Genomic DNA, 17,044 nt, shown 5'->3' with positions numbered 1-17,044 from the left:
GACACGGATGGTAAAGTTCTGTTTATTTCAGATGCATATAAATCCACACTACAACAGGAGCAGGAAACCATGATAATGGCCGTCATTTCATGTTAACTCTAATCACAAATGGATAAAATAATAAACTGTAGGAAAGTAAAAATACACTCTAGTGGAATAAAACCAGTAAATCAGAACATAAATAACAATAAATACTGAATAAATAAGTGAATAAATAAAAGAACAATTTATTTTAACCTACACCCAAACAAAATAAATAGCTCTAATTAATGCATGAACCCTGGCAATGATTCCATGGGACAGTTAAGAAAGTGTCTCCATGAAAAAGAGAGTTTTTTTTGCATTTTTTATTCCCTGCATTGTTAGTTTTTCTGTTGCATCCGGAGCCCACAGAGTCCACAGCGTCCAGCTCTGTGGTGTTGCATAAATTTGGTGATGGTCCCTGTTACAGAGGTGTTCAATCTGCATGAAAATAGCTCCTCTAGTCTGGACACAACCACACGAATCATGCCACACTCTTTACGCCTGCTCGGTGGGTTTATTTGCAGTCGCACACAAGCAGCTCCACTCCGCTGTATGTTTGTGAAAACACGCTGTGTGTGGAGCAAACAGCAAGTCTGTCCTGTCAAAATCCCAACTAGAAAAAGTTAGATTTCTCTGCTAAAACACAAGAGCAACATCCCCACTATTCATTTAGCACAATCACTGGAAGATCCCCATTAAAAGGTATCCTTGTACATTCTTTCATCTATTTGATTATTCATCTTACAAAGAATAACAAGTCCTGGTGAGCTTCAACACTTTGGTAGGCAACTGTGAAATATTAGCTGGCAAATACAACTGCATGCCGTGGATACTTTATCCAAGCTCATACCACTCCACATCCAGCACCACAGCACTACTCAGACCTCTGCAGCTTCAGCAGCTTATTATAAAAAAACACAACTACAGTTTGAGCCACTCGATAGGAGAGGACATGATATTGCAGAGATGATATGATCAGCAGTGTCAGGGACTAGTGATATGTTTTAAAGGGTTATTCCAGTATAATCAAACCTGGGCTCTATCTTTATATATTTCTGGGTCTAAATAGGTACAAAAAGTTTTGTGTTTTCTCCAGTAGATGTGTTCATCCTGCAGCAGTGAAACAGGCTGTAATGGCTGCAACATAATCCTTGATGGGTCAAAGTGCGTCCGCTAAATGTTCTTGTTGTTTCCGCTGACAGGCTCAGATTGTTATTCGAAGTGTCTGACAACATGACAGACCACAAACAGACGTTACATCACTCTCTGCAAACACACCAGACTCCATTTACTAAAACGGTTATTTTACCTTGAAGAACACAGGAGTTGTTGGTTTGCCTCTGCGTCGATCTGAAAGGTGTTTTGCTTTTTTTGCATTGTGTAACTTTGGTGTTTTAAGCTGTTAGTTGGGATACAAGCTAACACTGTAGCACACAATAACACAAACAAATGAGATAAAAATGCAATTTTTGTGAATGGAGTCTGGTGGCTTTAAAGAGAGCGATGTAACAGCTGTTTTTGCTTCCAAAAACAGCACCTTCCTCTGTAACAAAAAGCTGTATCTCTGTAGGGATCCTTTCTGTGACGTTTTCAGACACTGAGAATAACAACTTTTAGTGGACGCACTTTGATCGTTTGAGGATTACATTGCAGCCGTTACAGCCTGTTTCACTTCAGGCTGAATCTACTGCAGTGATATATTATATATACCCTCAAATATATAATTATGGTCCAAGTTTAAAAACACCAGAAGACCTCCTGTTATTGCAAGATAAAGCTTCACCCATTTTCAGAGTCTTGTTCGTTTAGCTCTGATGTGACGAGCAAAACGTCTCAAAGAGCTCGCAGCCAGTTTCTTTGTGCAACAGTCATTCACAGTAAAGTCAAACTGAGTCGATGAAGCAGCCTAGAGCTGAGTCTAACTCTATCACTTAACAGTCAGTTCCCCTTTAATCAATCAAAGGTGGATTTCACAGTTGTATCGCCTCAAAAACTGCCTGATGTCTCTTCTTCACTTCCTCCCTCACACACAAACATGCACACACACGTACACGTCCTTGTTTTCTCCTGATTACTCATCATTGATTGCTCCATGTTGGCTGGTTTATGGTTCCTCCCCGTGGGTTACACTCAGAGGAAGTAGTCAGGGGGTGGTGAAGGTGGGTTGCTGCTGCGGGTCGGTGGTGCGTCGCTGCTGATGCTGTGGTTGGTGCTGAGGAGCTTCTCGTAGCGAGCCTTGTAGGCGTCTCTCTCCCTCAGCACTCGAGTCAGCTCACACTGGAGCTGCTCCAACTGAGGAGTGGGAAATAAAGAGACGAGATTACATTCCTGTGCTGAGCCACAGACTAAAGATGCTCACTAACACTTTTTAAAGCTAAATCAGGGAAACAGAAAACTGCTTTCAATACATGGAGGTCTTTGCAAACAGATTAAAACTAACATTACAAACCTGTGAGTGATTTTATACCCTGATTTACATTTTTGATTTGATTTTATCTTAGAGATGTTGCTAAAGTTAGACACTAAAACACTCACAAGCTGTTAAGACTGTAATTCTGTTAAAAAGTCTGTAAGAAAACTAGAACTAGAACTAAAAGAATTGCACTACCCCACTTCTGAGGACACTGCTACGCCTTCCTGTATCTGTCAGAAGTCCTTCACGTGTTTTTAAGCGTTAAATGACCTCACTCGTCTGCTCATCCCAGATCTCCTCTGATTTTATGTTTCAGCAAGATCACCAAGGTCCTCCTTTCCATGTAACGATGGAATGTTTCCTTAAGTGTCCCATACAGGTGAGGGCATCACCTGTTTTCATTCTTTTAAGTTACTTAAGTTAAACTTCTCTCTGAGAGATTTTATATTTTATCCCTCGTCTTATTTCACTTGGTAGTGATTTTAGAAACATCATGTATGTTGGGAGCATATTGGCCCTTTTTATTAGTAATTCTGAAGCACTTATTATTCCTTTTTTTAAAGATTATTTGTTGGCCTTTTTACGCATTCATTGATCAAGAGGACGGTGGATAGCGATACAGGGGATGAGCAGGTGAGGGATGACACGCGGCAAGGGGCCGAGGGTGGGAGTCGAGCCCGGGGCCGCAGCATCGAGGACTGCAGCCTCTGTAAGTGGGACTAAACTGACGCCCTAATAAAGCACTTATTAATGCCTTATTCTGCATGACTATATTCTTGACTTTTACTTAAAGTTTTTTCCTTAATAAGCTCATAATCACTCTTACATAGTATCAAAATACTGAGTATATTAAGATCATATTTAATGTACTTCCTGTCAATAAGCAGTAATTAGAAGGTAACTGATTGAAAACTCATTGTAGAATATTGGCTGTTTTTATTTTTCCATCTGCGTTGTTTGAACCTGCTATGTGAAGCACTTTGGGCTACGTGTTTGTATGAAGTGTGCTGTGATGCCATGAATCAGGGGCGTAGCACCAAAGCTCTGGACCCTGTGCAGAGGCCTTCTCTATAGGCCCCCTCTCATCCACCACTGTTCATTCTCACATTTGGGCCCCGTTTCTTTTTCCCTTTTTGTTAATGTAAGTTGACGATATGTACCTGTTGTGTGAGCACGTGTTTCTCGGACTCCAGAGCGTGGCGGTGCTGGAGGCGTTTGTAGCGGCAGGACTGGGCGTAGCCGCGGTTCTTTAGCGTGCGGCGTTTCTGCTTCAGACGCACCACCTCGTCCTTACTCACTCCGCGCAGGTGTCGGTTCAGCTCGCGCACCGACAGGCTCACCAGCTGCTCGTCGGAGAAACGCTCGTTCACACCGCACTGGAGGAAACACACACACACACAGAATAATATTTAAACATGCTGGAAATAAGTGTGAAGTGTGTTGATTTTAATATACAACTGTGATATAAACGGTGGGCATGTGTGCGTCTGTCAGGGGGCACATTTCATCACCGCATGTCTGTAATCTGTCGTGTAATCTGACTGAGTGTGGGTGACAGTTATCAGGATTACACACAGCAATAATAGCAGATATTATCATAAGCTCACAGCGTGCTCCACATAGAGATAAACACACAGACATCCTGATCGACCAGATGACAAAGTTTACTTAGCAATTGAACTACATTCATGAGTAGTCATTGTATTTTCCCTCGAGCACATTTGGTCTTTAAAAGTTTTCACTTGAGGATAATTATCTGTTTGAGTGGTTTAGAGATGAAACACCGGCTCGTTCAACACTCAGAGTTTGTCCTTGCAGGATATTTTTCTACAACGTGTCTAAAATTGCAGAAAAAATAATAATGAATGACAAAATGATTTAATATGTCTGCATGTTGCGATACTTTTTGCACGATTAAACACTTAAAATCACTTCATATAAAGTGTTATAAACCATGTGTTTAATGTTTATGTACTGCTTAAAAAAGAGGTGGCCTCACCACTAAAGAGGTGGCCCACCACTAAAAGCGGAGGCTAATGTTTTACAGATGGAGGCTAATGTTTTACAGATGAAATATTATTAAGACTTTGACCCCTCAAACTCAAAGGCTTATCTTCCCTTCTCGTTGCCGTGCAGACAGAGATACTTAGAGTGATACTTCAGATGTGCACAGACATTAATAACCATGTTCTAATGTCCTAATCCTAATCCCTCACTGCTCGATCCCTCTCTCCTCCTGATCAAGCCTCTAATGCGACAAGTGTCACATCAATTCTTTCACCTCCAAACAGCTTTGTTTTATATCATTAGGAGTGTTTCCTCCACTCACAATAAGCTAGTACGAGGTTGACCTTGGATAGGTATGCACTAATGAACTACTAATAAATTCAACCCACCTTAATCAACCAGCAACTGTAAAGACAGTGGATAGTGATATTCTCCAGTACAACAACATAATTCATGAGGGAGCCTACTGACAGCTAGCTAAGATTAGCAAACAATTCCTGACCAACTCCTAGCTAAAATCACAGTTAGCTACGTGACCTAACCATTAGCTAGGAATATACATGTGTCATAAAGTAATGTATGTAACACTACCAAACTTTTACTAAGCTAGCGAGCTAATGGGTTATTAGTTGTGTTGTTTTACCTTTAAATGCGGCCTCGTGTCCCTAAAGAATTTCACTTTCTATCGTCTTTTTAGTTGCTGATCAATCCAGAAGATGTGAAATTATACCAATTATGGGTTAATCAATCGTTAAATTAGCTACATTCTAAAAACCATGCTTTAAAATGTGACAGCGTCCTATTTCCTCCGACGTGACATTTGGGGATCATATTCTATTAATGTTGTACTGCTGTATTCCAGGTTTGCAAATTGTAAACATAAGGAATCTGACAACTAGTAATACATTTCTTAATTAACCAACAACTCTATAGACAATGGATAGTGATATTCTCCAGTTAAACAACATCTAAAATTCATTAGCTACTGACAGCTAGCTAAGATTAGCAAACAATTCCTGTCCAACTCCTAGCTTACTGTTAGCTACGTGACATAAATGTTAGCTAAGAATACGCGCCTTTCCTTTTGTATGTAGGTAACACAACAAAACGTTAGCAAGAAATTGGTTGAATGCTAGCACTAGCTGTTGTCTCAGCTAGCTATTGTCTAAGCTAGCTAATAGGTTGTTCTTTATGTTATTTACTTTGACACGTGGCCTCTTGTCCCTAAAACGTTCACTTTCTGTCGTCTGTTTAGTTGCGGATCAATCAAGAAGCGATGAAACGATAATGATTTGTTAGATTTGCTTCCCACGAGCTTGTCCTAATAGAAAATGGCCGCCGCTAACTAAAAAAGGAGCCGGGATTCCAACTATTGATGAGAAAACTCCAGGGTGTTCTCTTTTTAAACAATAAAAACTACTATACTACTACTACTTTATTTCTTAAGGTCAAATATGACCATACCAAGATGATAAGAGAGTTTGCCTGATATTTTTTGATTAGCATCAATTTAAATCTATCCCCCTGATCTGGATCAATGAGTGTACCTGACTGACTTGTGGGTGGTGGTGATGGTGATGGTTGCCATGCATGGGGTGATGTGGGTGGTGCTGATGATGATGATGCTGGTGGTGATGAAGGCGGCCCGTGGGGCTGAGGGGTTGTGGGTATGGAGCGGAGCCAGGGGCGGCGTTTGGGAGCGATGGAGGGGCTGATGAGAGGAAGACGAGCGGGCGGTGGCACATGTCTGTCCCTTTGGAGCAGGAGATGTCACCTCCGCTGTCGCTGCTGGAGTCTCCCAGGTTACTGCTGGAGCTCTGAGAAAGACCCGGAAACTGGAGGGAGGAGGGGAAGAAGAAGATTAAAGTCAATACTGAAGGAAGAGATGACAAATACTGAACCAAGCTAATACTAAAGTGAATGAACAATGAATTACCCCCGGGCACAGACTGTTCGGCTGATAGCTTTGATAACTTGGCATTTCCTAACCCCTCGCATAGCAACTGCCAACATGCCTAACTCCAGGCTTCGAAAAGGAAGTCGACAAACCAGTGGGTCTAATCAGGATGGCTACCTCAACTAACTGGTGATATTTACCTGGGAACTGACGGCTGCAGCAGCTGAGTTCAGTAACGCCTCCACAGCATCCTCACAGCCCAGGAAGCTATTAACAGGCCCCCTCTCCCGGTCCCCTCGCTCAGGCACTCCTCCCAGAGCTCCCAGCAGGGTGGCAGGCCCAGTCACCTCCCCTCCAAACTGCTGCTGGAGCGCTGCCAGCCAGATCAGGTCCTCCAAGGAGGCCGGGGTGGGACCTTGAGGACCGCCGTGGGTCGGACTGCCCTCCACGTTCCCCTGAGAGCCTGAGCTGATGCCAGAGGTGAAGCTGTTGGAGATGGAGAGGGGGAAGGAGATGGAGGAGGAGGAGGAGGAGAGGGAGGAAGAGCCTGAAGGAGGCGGGTGGGTGTCACTAAGTGTCGGTGAGGGGGGGAGCGAGTTGTACGGGCTGGAGCTCAGACTGGAGTCCTGCGGAGGATGGCTGGTGTACGGGGAGCTGGAGGGGTCGTGAGGGAGGCCAGATTTGGGGAATGAACACGGAGGAGGAAGAGGAGGAGTGTCAGATTTCACCTCAAACTTTAGGAGGTCAAAGTCGTTCAGGTACTCCATCGCCAGAGGGCTGGGCGGGAGGGAGGGCATGGGGAGGGGAGGAGAGGACATGGCGTCTGCTGCTGCTGGGGGGCTTGAACAAGGTTTCTCCTCGTGTCAGGATCGTTGGAAAGTCCTCTGCTGTGCCTCAGTGCAGCTCATAGACACCAGCAGGAGTGAAGACAGGAAGAAGACTGATGGGTGAGTTTCCTCGGAGAGAAACGGAGCGTCCTCGTGTCCTTGTCTCTGCGCCTTTTGTCCTGAGGGGAAGACGGAGTGGAAAGAAGGGAAGGAGGAAAGAAATGTTTTTCAGGTCAAAATTTAGCAAAACGAATATTATTTTCGAGCTATCAAATTATGAAACTTATTTGCATTTAAAAAACATGATTGGACTCAAAATTGGCTTTTTTAAGGATTAAAATTGATGCAGCTGAACCAGTGAAATCCTCTTTATTATTCCACTCCACAATTCTTCCTTCTAGTCAAAATGCTGCCTACATAACCCAACAATGCTACACAACAGCTGATGGTTTATTCAGGGATTTGGGTGTATTATGCTAGTAGCGGCTAATGTAGCCTTCAGCTGCTAGCCTGTGCACCCTTCTCTCTAACTCCACTCCAACAGATGGTGCAAAAAGATCAAACATAGATGCAGGAGAAGCAGATATGTGTAATCATTTACATTCCAGGCTTTCTTCTTTCTTGTCAAACCTGAAACCTTCATTACCCACAATGCATCTATGCTAGTAGCGGCTAATGTAGGCTGCTGCTCATGTCTGCGGCCTCGCTTCTCTCTACATCCACACCAGCAGGTTTTTTACTTTTTAAAACGTTTAATCTTTAGCTCGATGGATGCTGACTCACGTGACATCACTCGAGGACATTTATACGACTTTGCACAGCTCCCTCTAGAGGCACTGAACAAAATAAAACCAACTTTTGTGTTGCTGGGTTGTTAAAAATCCTCCACAAGCTATGAAATCCAACAGAAACAGTCTCAGATGGAAAGTTTGACCACCAAAACAGATTCATGAACATATATTAACCAGAACGTGACACTATAAAGCAAAAGCATCATTCTAACTCTAATAATCTGCAGCACACGCCCTGAACAACATGTAATACACACATGCAGGAGTATAAACACACTCAGACGCTTGAGATGGTTGAAGAGGAAGCAGAAAACTGTGTTTAAACCTTCACAATTCGTTGTATCATTCATCATCTCTGTGTGGCAGTGATCACAGGTGATGCCCTGATGTAATCTCTCTCTCACACACAATGGATAAAACATGTAATATTTCCAGAAAGATCTGCAGACTGAACTCATACATGCGGCAGGCAGAGCTTAATCATTTTTGACAGAAAGATCCAGAAGTCTCAGAGCGCAAATCCAATTATCAGCAGGTTTAGACTTTAATCCAGAGGCTGAGACTTTTTAAAATGAACTAAATTAATTTATATTTATACGTCCAGAAAGGTAAAACATGGTGAACTTTGAGCTGACCTGAGATCTGTTTTAAAACATTAGGACTTGTTGTTTTTCTGTCTACAGGTATCACATTTAAGGCTGACTGAAGTGGTTTGTTTTCTTTGATGGAAGTTACATTTCAAACTTCTCTTTGACCAGTTAAAAGAATTTTAAACAACCTTATCTGTAGTCTATATTTTTACATTTAGAACTTACGCTTAAACTGGTCAACAGATATCTTTACATTGATTATTTGACATCAGTACTGCTTATCAATAGTAAGAATAATGAGTACAGATATCTGGGATTGAATTTCAACATGTTTAAAATGGGATTATGACTTTTTTAAATGTAATGTTATATTCTAAATGATGAAGGATCGCACTCTGATATGTCCAACTTCTCAACAAACATTCTTGGATATGTTGCCCCAAATACCATATTAATTTTGTAAATGTAAGTTTGTCATCAAAGACATTTTAAATTTTAAAATTATATTTATGTTAGAGATGTATTCTGGATGTCTGCAATGATCAAGTAAGAACTGAATTGTTGAACTTAATAACATTTTGATTAGTAAGAATGAAATCAGATAAGAGAAGGTATAATTTAACTTACATTATAAATTGAATTTTAGTTTGACTGAAGTTACAGATACCTACAAGATCAAGAACATCTGACAATTTAAGATATCTTTAACTAATTTAGTCAAAATTATAAACATTTGTTTTGTGTAACACGTCAAAAAGAAGTTGATGATTAACTGATAAAGGGCTCAACATAACTGAACCGTTTTCCTGTTTTCAACAAGTCAAACGTTCACTCACAGGTGAAACCTTTAACACACAGGTAAACAAAAGTTTCTCCTCAGAACGTCAATGAAAAGTTCACATATGAGAGAAAGCTGTAGACGACTTATCTCCTCCAGCAGCACCGATAATAAACCTTTGATCAAACAGTTATTGGTGTTTGAATGAACGTCTCATTAAAGATCCACCTGTGATCATCACCTCGGCTCTGCTCGTTAGTTTAACCACCTGTGGGTCAAAATGGATGTAAAGAAAGCAAACAGTGACAGGCTCCATGGAGGCCTCAAACTGGCTGTGGACCAGAGTCATGGCTGACAGGACGGGACGGCCAGAGAGCACACACACACACACACACACACAGTTACACACACACACACACACAGTTACACACACACACAGACGTATGAGAGACTAAAGTTACATAAAGATGAAGGTGGGAGCGATGAAATGATCTTACCGTCGGTCATAGAGATGAAGGATGGTCTGGAGCTCTGTTCATCGTCCCCTCACAGCACACACACACACTCACACACACACACAGAGAGAATGAAGCCACACGTTTGGAGAGGAAACACAGAGTGTGTCCGTGTGTGTGTGCGCATGTGAGTGTGTAAAGCTCTCTGTCACTGAGGGCCACTGCCCCCTTTCTTTCTCTCCGTCCCCAAATCCCAACAATCCCCTCCCTCTCTCTCTCCATCTCTCTCTCTCTCTCTCTCTCTCTCTCTGACCCCCCTCTATCTATGTCGCTCTTTCCTGTCTCTCTCTCCCTCCCTCTCTCTAACTTTGTCTCTCTCTTTCACCCTCTCTCCCTCCCTCTCTCTGTCTCTCTCTCCCTCTCTCTCTTTCCTGTCTCTCTCCCCCTCCCTCTTTGTGTGTGTGTCTCTATCTCTCTCTGTCTCTCTCTCCCCTCTCTCTCTTTGTCTCTCCCTCTTTCTCTCTCTTCCCTCCTTTGTCTACCTCTTTGTCACCCCTCTTTCTTTCTCTAACCACCTGTCTCCCCCCTCTCCTACTCTCTTTTTCTCCCCCCTCTCTCTCCCTCCATCTATCTTTCTCTTCCTCTGTGTCTCCCTCTTCCTCTCTCTTTTTTCTCTCTCCCTCCCTCTCTCTCTCGTTTACAGTCATGTTCACACTCTTGTAATGTCTCTCTCCCTCGCTCTCCCCCTCTTTTTCTCCCCCTCTGCCCCCTCCCTCTCTCTCTCTCTCTCTCTCTCTCTCTCATAGTTCACAGGCATGTTCACACTCTCTCGTAATGTCTCTCTCTCGTTTATTTTGTTTTCGTCTCTCCCTCCGTCTGTGTTTCTGCTGCTCTGTTCTTACTTCCCTCTTTCCTTTTTTTATAAATATATCTTGCGTCACGTTTTATTGAATCACATAAAAGGTAAAAACATTTCACATTTGTTTGTCCGAGTTTCACGCACACACATCAGGTATTTCATCAGCTGAGCTGTGACACACGTGCAGGACTTTCACACACTCTGCAGAGCAACAAGTCATGCTGTCAGCTCACATTCACTCCGTCATCAGACGGTTTAAATAAAGTTTAGTCTCTCATCACAGATTTAATCAAAGTATTGACAGTTGAGTCTTCAGCTGTTGGACTCAGTACTGCCCCACAGTGGACGCTCGCAGACACTGACCTGATCCTGCAGGTAAACACAGATGTAACGACAGACTGTGACCACATGACGCACCAAACCCGTTTGAATTTAAGAGCAAATAACATCCTTGAATTTAATATTGAATTAAAATTATTCTGCTACTGTACTTTTTAAAAATGTAAGGTATTTCAGGATTCATATTTGTTTTCTATTAACCAGCTAGAATGAAGGAAGGAGCTTTTGACAGATTATAAAACAGCCCCAGTTCAAAGCTCAGAATATGTTTTGACAATTTTACTTCGAAGGAGCAAACGAAGAGGGACAGGAAGAGAACGCGAGGGGATGACGAGCAGCAAAGGGTCCGAGTCGGAATCAGATCCCCTCCTTCATTTACCTGTCAGCCACCTGAGAGCATTTGGTTTTTACATTTGAACTCTTTTACATCCGTTTAACAATCTATAAATTAAATGATCTAATGAAAAGGTTGGTGACTGTCACTGGTCTGTCATAAGCCTGCCTTCATGCCAGCTCACCTACCTGCCTACCTGCACAAACTATATCCATGTCTGCATTGTACATACGTTGCTATGAGTCAGACAGCTAAAGCTAACAAGCTAATTCTGCAAGGATGACGGAGCATGGGCTCGTCCTGCACCGTAAGTGAAGAAGAGCATTTGATCAGTTTGACAGAGCGGTTTTGAGTTACTTTTTCTGGTTGCTCCAAAGTTTGGAAGAGACTTTTTAACTGGTTTTAAAAGAGTCTTTATTTAATACTAATGTCTCTCTATGACAAACCAGTGTGTAGAGTTTCTATTTCTATTTACTTATTTAGTTGTTTTGTTTTTATTAAGGTGGCATTGGTTCGAATCCTGATGCAGCAGCTTAAAGGGTGCTAAATGTGCTCTGCAATAAAGAAAATGCACGATAAGAATCGCTAGAATAACATAATAATAGATAACAGAAAGCATAGAAAATAAAACCCACAGAATTGTAATAAAATAATAACAGTAAAGTTAAAGATTCAAATACATAAAAACAGAACAAGTTTCAGCAAAGTGTGGATGATCAGTGAGCTCTCTGAAGAGTCGCTAATAAGTTCATGTCGCTGCAAAGAACTCCAGAAACTGACCAAACAGAAGTTCTGTGATTTAATGAGGAACACGCACCAGGCAAGGTCGACTAGATGTCAACACCAGGCTCATTAGATGAGAGAGTTCACTGAAAACACCTAGTGAACTTTGACCTTTGTGGACAAGACATGGTCGGTATTGTATTTTATCAGTCTGGACGTTGTTTTGGCATCAGAATCAAAGCTGAAAGAAGTCTAAATAAGTTTGTGTCTGCTGTAGAAAATGTCCGACCTTGAGTCCAAACGAGACGCTCCTGCTGACTTCAGGTTTCCCACAAAGACGTTTGTTTTTGTTCTCACAGATTGACCCCCCGTGTGTCTGCACACCAGCCTGCCTCTTGCAGTTAGGCTCAAAACCTGTGAATTAATTCTGTTTTTTTCTGACGGTTTTAAGTCGGCCGAGCAGAGAAATGCATAACAAGCGTTTCTCGATGCTCCTTAAAAGCTGAACCTGTTAATCCGGAGTCTCTGTGTGTCTTAATAGTGTCTCGTTAAGGAATCAGTGAGTTAATAGTGCCTGCACAAATCTGATCTGGACTGTAAACAAAACCTTTAAGGCGAGCAGACACGCTGACTCATGAAAACACGACACACAAACAGGATTTTAATTTGCAGTTCGACAGATTCAGGATCTCTCAGGAACAGATTGAGAGATGAGTAAAAAAGCCACATTTAAAACAGTGTATACTCTCCTCCTCTCTTTCTCTGGTGTAACCTCTCTATCTGTCCATCATTTGTGTTTCCGGGGGAAGCTTAGCCGCTAAACCAACAGGGCCTCCCATGAGGGTGAGGGACAAAGAGAGGCAGAGACACAGAGGAACTTACCTCATACTTCATGCCCAACACACCAGCAGCCGTCCTGCGTCTGCAGCCGAGCACACGGAACATCTCAGGGCTCGTCACGGTTCCTGCTCCTCTGCAGAACTATTTCCAGAGGTGTATTTAAGTAATTAGGCCTGAAGGATCCCACACGCTCATTATCCTTAATGGGTAGAGGAAGTAATAGTGAGTGGGTGATGCTGTGGTGGTTCTGTTCTGATTGCAGGTTGTATAATTCCCACTACTGAGAGCTGGATAACTTCAGATGATTTAGTCCTACAAACATTCACACAAAGTTCCTGTGCCACATTTTTATCTCAAGAGGAATAACACGGGTCGTCTTTCGTCTTTCGAGAAATGTTTATATAAAAAGTTAAGAAATAGTTCAGTTAACTTAAAAAAAATGTGTTACTACACTTAAAAGTAAATGTTTTGTTGATGCTAAGGAACTTTTTCTGAATTCATTTTTTTGCATAAAGTTACTACTGCTGATTTCAACTGTGGTGTCCCGCAAGGGTCTATTCTCGGCCCACTGTCAATGTACGTGCATGATATACAGTATATACATGGCTAGTGCTGTTGCCTCACAGCTAGAAGGTTCTTGGTTCGAGCTACTCCAGCTTCCTCCCACAGTCCAAACACATGCTTGTTAGGTTCAGTTGTGACTCTAAAATGTGTCAGCCCTGTGATTGACAGGTGACCTGTCCAGGTGTAACCTTGCCTCTCGCCCAATGACAGCTGGGGTAGGCTCCAGCCTCCCTGTGACCCTGAACAGGATAAGTGGTATAGATAAAGGATGGATGGATCTAAACCAGATAATCCAAAATCATTGAGTTTGTAAACACTGTTTGTTCGTCTCCATTCTTTTAACTTTGGCAGCTTTCATCACAGGTTAAATCAGCAGCAATACCTGTATGTATGCCTTAAATGCAAACTTTGTAGAAGCTGGTGTTAGCTTCATGTTACAGACGTGAGAGTGGATGTGCATCTAGAATTAGGTAATGTTAGGTTTGTTTGACTATGTGTTACGGTAACTACCCATCAGCATCTTGAAAAGCTCAAATAACCGTGTCGGTTTGTGACTCAAAGACAGATATCTCAGAACCTCAACAAATAAACAAACTACCCAAATGTGAAACATGTTTTGGGTGAAGTGGCCCTTTAAGCTTGAGCATCATCTCATCATAACCCTAAAGCCCCTTGATAGGAAGCTAACCCCTCCGTCACCTCCTAAACCCTGGTTTCATATCCTCCAGCGTTTATCCTCTGAGGCTCTGAAGGTCGAGTGGGGTCAGGAACCAGGAGCTGCCTAAAAAACTCAGGAGGAAACTCAGGAGGAGACGAAGAACCAGCAGAGGTGAGGGGAGTTTTTTCAGTAATATCACAGAAGAAGAAGCAGTGAAGGAGAGCGCCAACAGTACAGAGGGAGCGAGAGAGTGACAGAGCCGAGGACCGGCTCTGACTGTTTGGACAGATGGTGCGAGGTGGAGGTCTGCAGGGTCCCTCTAACTCAGTCTTATCCCACGGATACATGTCCTAATCCAGCTAACTCTGCTACAAGCTGCAGGCTTACACGTTGAACCTCCAGAGGGCCTCCTCCCTCCCTCCCCGTGTGGATCAGTCTCCTTCACTCTCCACACACACACACACAAACAAACACACAGGAAATGAACCTCATAATCACACAAAAAAATAACGTTAAAAGGATTTGATTTAACCTGTCCTGGATCCACGTGATTAATCACAATTATTGATTCATAAAGGGGAAAATATCGCTTTATTTACTCTATCCACCTAGTTCTCTTTGTTCAGGTTATGAGATATCTGTCTTTCAGAGTTCTGCAAACACTCTTATGTGATAGGTTGGAATGTACATAAAAGCAATGTGAACAACTGTAATGAATAGTTGTGCTTTTGAGGACATTATGTATGTGACAGACTAAAAGCTAATGATATGTTGGTTAAAATCTGAGAATTCATAATAGTGGTCATGGTATACTAAGTTTAAAAAGAGATTTAAAAACAGACGAGTTAAAAAAAAGGTTATTGAATTTATAAGTATGTTAAAATTACAATACAGTGTTCAAAGTAGTTAAATTGTGTGTCTAAAAAGAGTTAAATATTTAATGGTTGATTTCATGTATGTTATCTAAGTCATTACTGTTCGTATTATGCCATAACTGAAGGATCGGTACTCTTCCATTATGCCTCAATCAGTTAGTCTGAGATCAATTGCTTTTGTCTCCTCCCACTCTGAGCGGGAATCGTGGTGTTTTTCCTCATTCCAGTAAAGTCCTGGTTAAGGAAACACACGTTAAATCACGGCTGTGATTATTTCTCCCCATTTTCAGGTTTGTTGGGTTTTGACAGAAGTAATATGATTGTGATACAGTGCTAACATGTTTAGAGTATGAGAAATGTGTTTGTGTTGTATTTTGAGCGAGGTAAATGCTAGTTTTATCGAATGTAAATGAGCGCGCACGTGCGAGTAGAACTCTCGGTTGCTAGCGATGTGTGGTCTGTAGTCGCCACGTATGTTTTATGAGTCTGGTATGCATTTACGTATTTGTGATTCATGCGTTTGTATCATTTTTACATTGTTAATAAATTCCAGTAAAGTCCTGGTTAAGGAAACACACGTTAAATCACGGCTGTGATTATTTCTCCCCATTTTCAGGGGTGTAACATATTTTGGAGGCACCGCTGGGATTGTTGCTTAGATGTTTGGCGTCCACAACCTGAACCCCGAACCCTGAGCCAGCAAATCCCCCCATAACAACCCAGGCAGGCTGTAGCGAGAAAGGTGCTGCTTCTAGAGGAGAGCTGTAGCTGGAGGTGGAGTGCGTGTCACCTGAGGCCAGTCAGAGATCGTCAGGGACAGCAAAGACCGTCTGGTTCAGCATCGACTGATGTACGGTAACCATTTCTCCTATCCTGCCGACATGATGACAGAGCTGGAAGAGCTACGGGAAGAGGTAGTGCGGGAAATGCACACACTGAGCAGAGACATTTTACTGGGCATCTGTGATTTCCTTGATATATCAGGTGCACAAAGAATAAATGTGGAGGGAAAGTCACGCATATCATTGATGACTCACATTATGAAGTACATGGAAAGAGAGGAACTAGCAGAGTTAGAAGATGAAGGCATGTCTGAAATGTTGCTGCTGAAAGACAAAATAATGGCGATGATCAGTGGCATTGATGAAGCAGAACAACCCGAACAAAGTATCAACAAGTCAGAAGAACAGAGAACTGTTAATCCAAATGAGCAGGTTAACACAGCTAACGACACAACCAGTGATTCTCCTCACCTGCGCCACACAACTGCTAGTCGCTTAGAAAACATCCAACCCCCAAACCCATACTGGCGCAAGGACTTCAAGATTTCAGGACAAATAGGCGAACCTGGCCAGAAAGATAAGCTGTCATTCTCCAGTCTTGCCCATCAAATCGAAAATGGACTGAGCAGAGGTTACCCTGAAATTGAAATAGTGGATTCTGTCATTAGGGCTATTTCACCAGGCTCACAGTTACGCAGCTACCTGGAGGGAAAGCCTAACCTAACCCTTCCCACCCTCAGATGCATTCTGCGTTCCCACTTCCAAGAAAAAAGTGCCACAGAGCTTTACAAACAGTTGGCCTCAGAGGCACAACATAGCAAAGAGACCCCTCAAAGCTTTGTAATGCGAGTATTAGATTTAAGACAAAAAGTGCTGTTTGCATCTCAAGAGTCAGAGTCAGGGCTCAAGTATGACCCAGCTTTAGTCCAGCGCATGTGTTTCCACACAGTACTAACAGGTCTCCAAAATGATAGTGTCAGAGTAGACATGCAGCCACTTCTGTTAGATACTGGAACATCAGATGAGCTTTTATTAGAGAGGTTGAACATTGCCTGTGCTAATGAGACAGAACGCAGGAACAAGAAGAAGCTTAGTGCTCCACAGTCAGCTACAAGTGCAAGTGTAGTGCAGTCAGATGATCTTTTAGCTGCTAGGTGCCAAGTGAAGGAAGCCAAAGCAAAAGCACCTTCTGAACTGTTAACAGAGCTAGCAGAGCTTAAAACAGGTGTAGCTTCTTTAAAAGGGCTCAGTGCAGAGATAGCTCAGATTAAAGAGACATTACAGCAGC

The 17,044-nt window shown here is 42.5% G+C and overlaps 1 protein-coding gene across 1 annotated transcript; it reads right to left on the bottom strand.

Moving 5' to 3' along the window:
• Positions 1–2,154: 2,154 nt before the first annotated feature.
• Positions 2,155–7,159, bottom strand: nrl (neural retina leucine zipper). The gene is made up of 4 exons (XM_069679782.1): positions 6,542–7,159; positions 5,992–6,279; positions 3,598–3,813; positions 2,155–2,316 (listed from the first exon to the last, which is right to left on the bottom strand). Exons 1-4 carry the CDS (start codon positions 7,157–7,159, stop codon positions 2,155–2,157), a joined length of 1,284 nt encoding a protein of 427 aa, XP_069535883.1.
• Between the last annotated feature and the right edge of the window lie 9,885 nt (positions 7,160–17,044).

Source organism: Semicossyphus pulcher, unplaced genomic scaffold, assembly GCF_022749685.1.
Source record: "Semicossyphus pulcher isolate SPU_LCO1_2020_fin unplaced genomic scaffold, fSemPul1.0.p SCAF_4, whole genome shotgun sequence".
Classification (NCBI taxonomy): Eukaryota; Metazoa; Chordata; class Actinopteri; order Labriformes; family Labridae; genus Semicossyphus; species Semicossyphus pulcher.
Note: the sequence above shows the minus strand (reverse complement) of the source record. Positions and strands in the feature narration are given on the sequence as shown.

Excerpts from the sequence above, each read along its gene's own strand:
- nrl (XM_069679782.1), bottom strand. The coding sequence starts at position 7,159 with ATGTCCTCTCCTCCCCTCCCCATGCCCTCCCTCCCGCCCAGCCCTCTG. Across the intron at positions 3,814-5,991 it reads ACCACCCACAAGTCAGTCAG|TGCGGTGTGAACGAGCGTTT; the intron begins GTACACTCATTG and ends TGTTTCCTCCAG. Across the intron at positions 2,317-3,597 it reads AACACGTGCTCACACAACAG|TTGGAGCAGCTCCAGTGTGA; the intron begins GTACATATCGTC and ends CCCACTCCTCAG.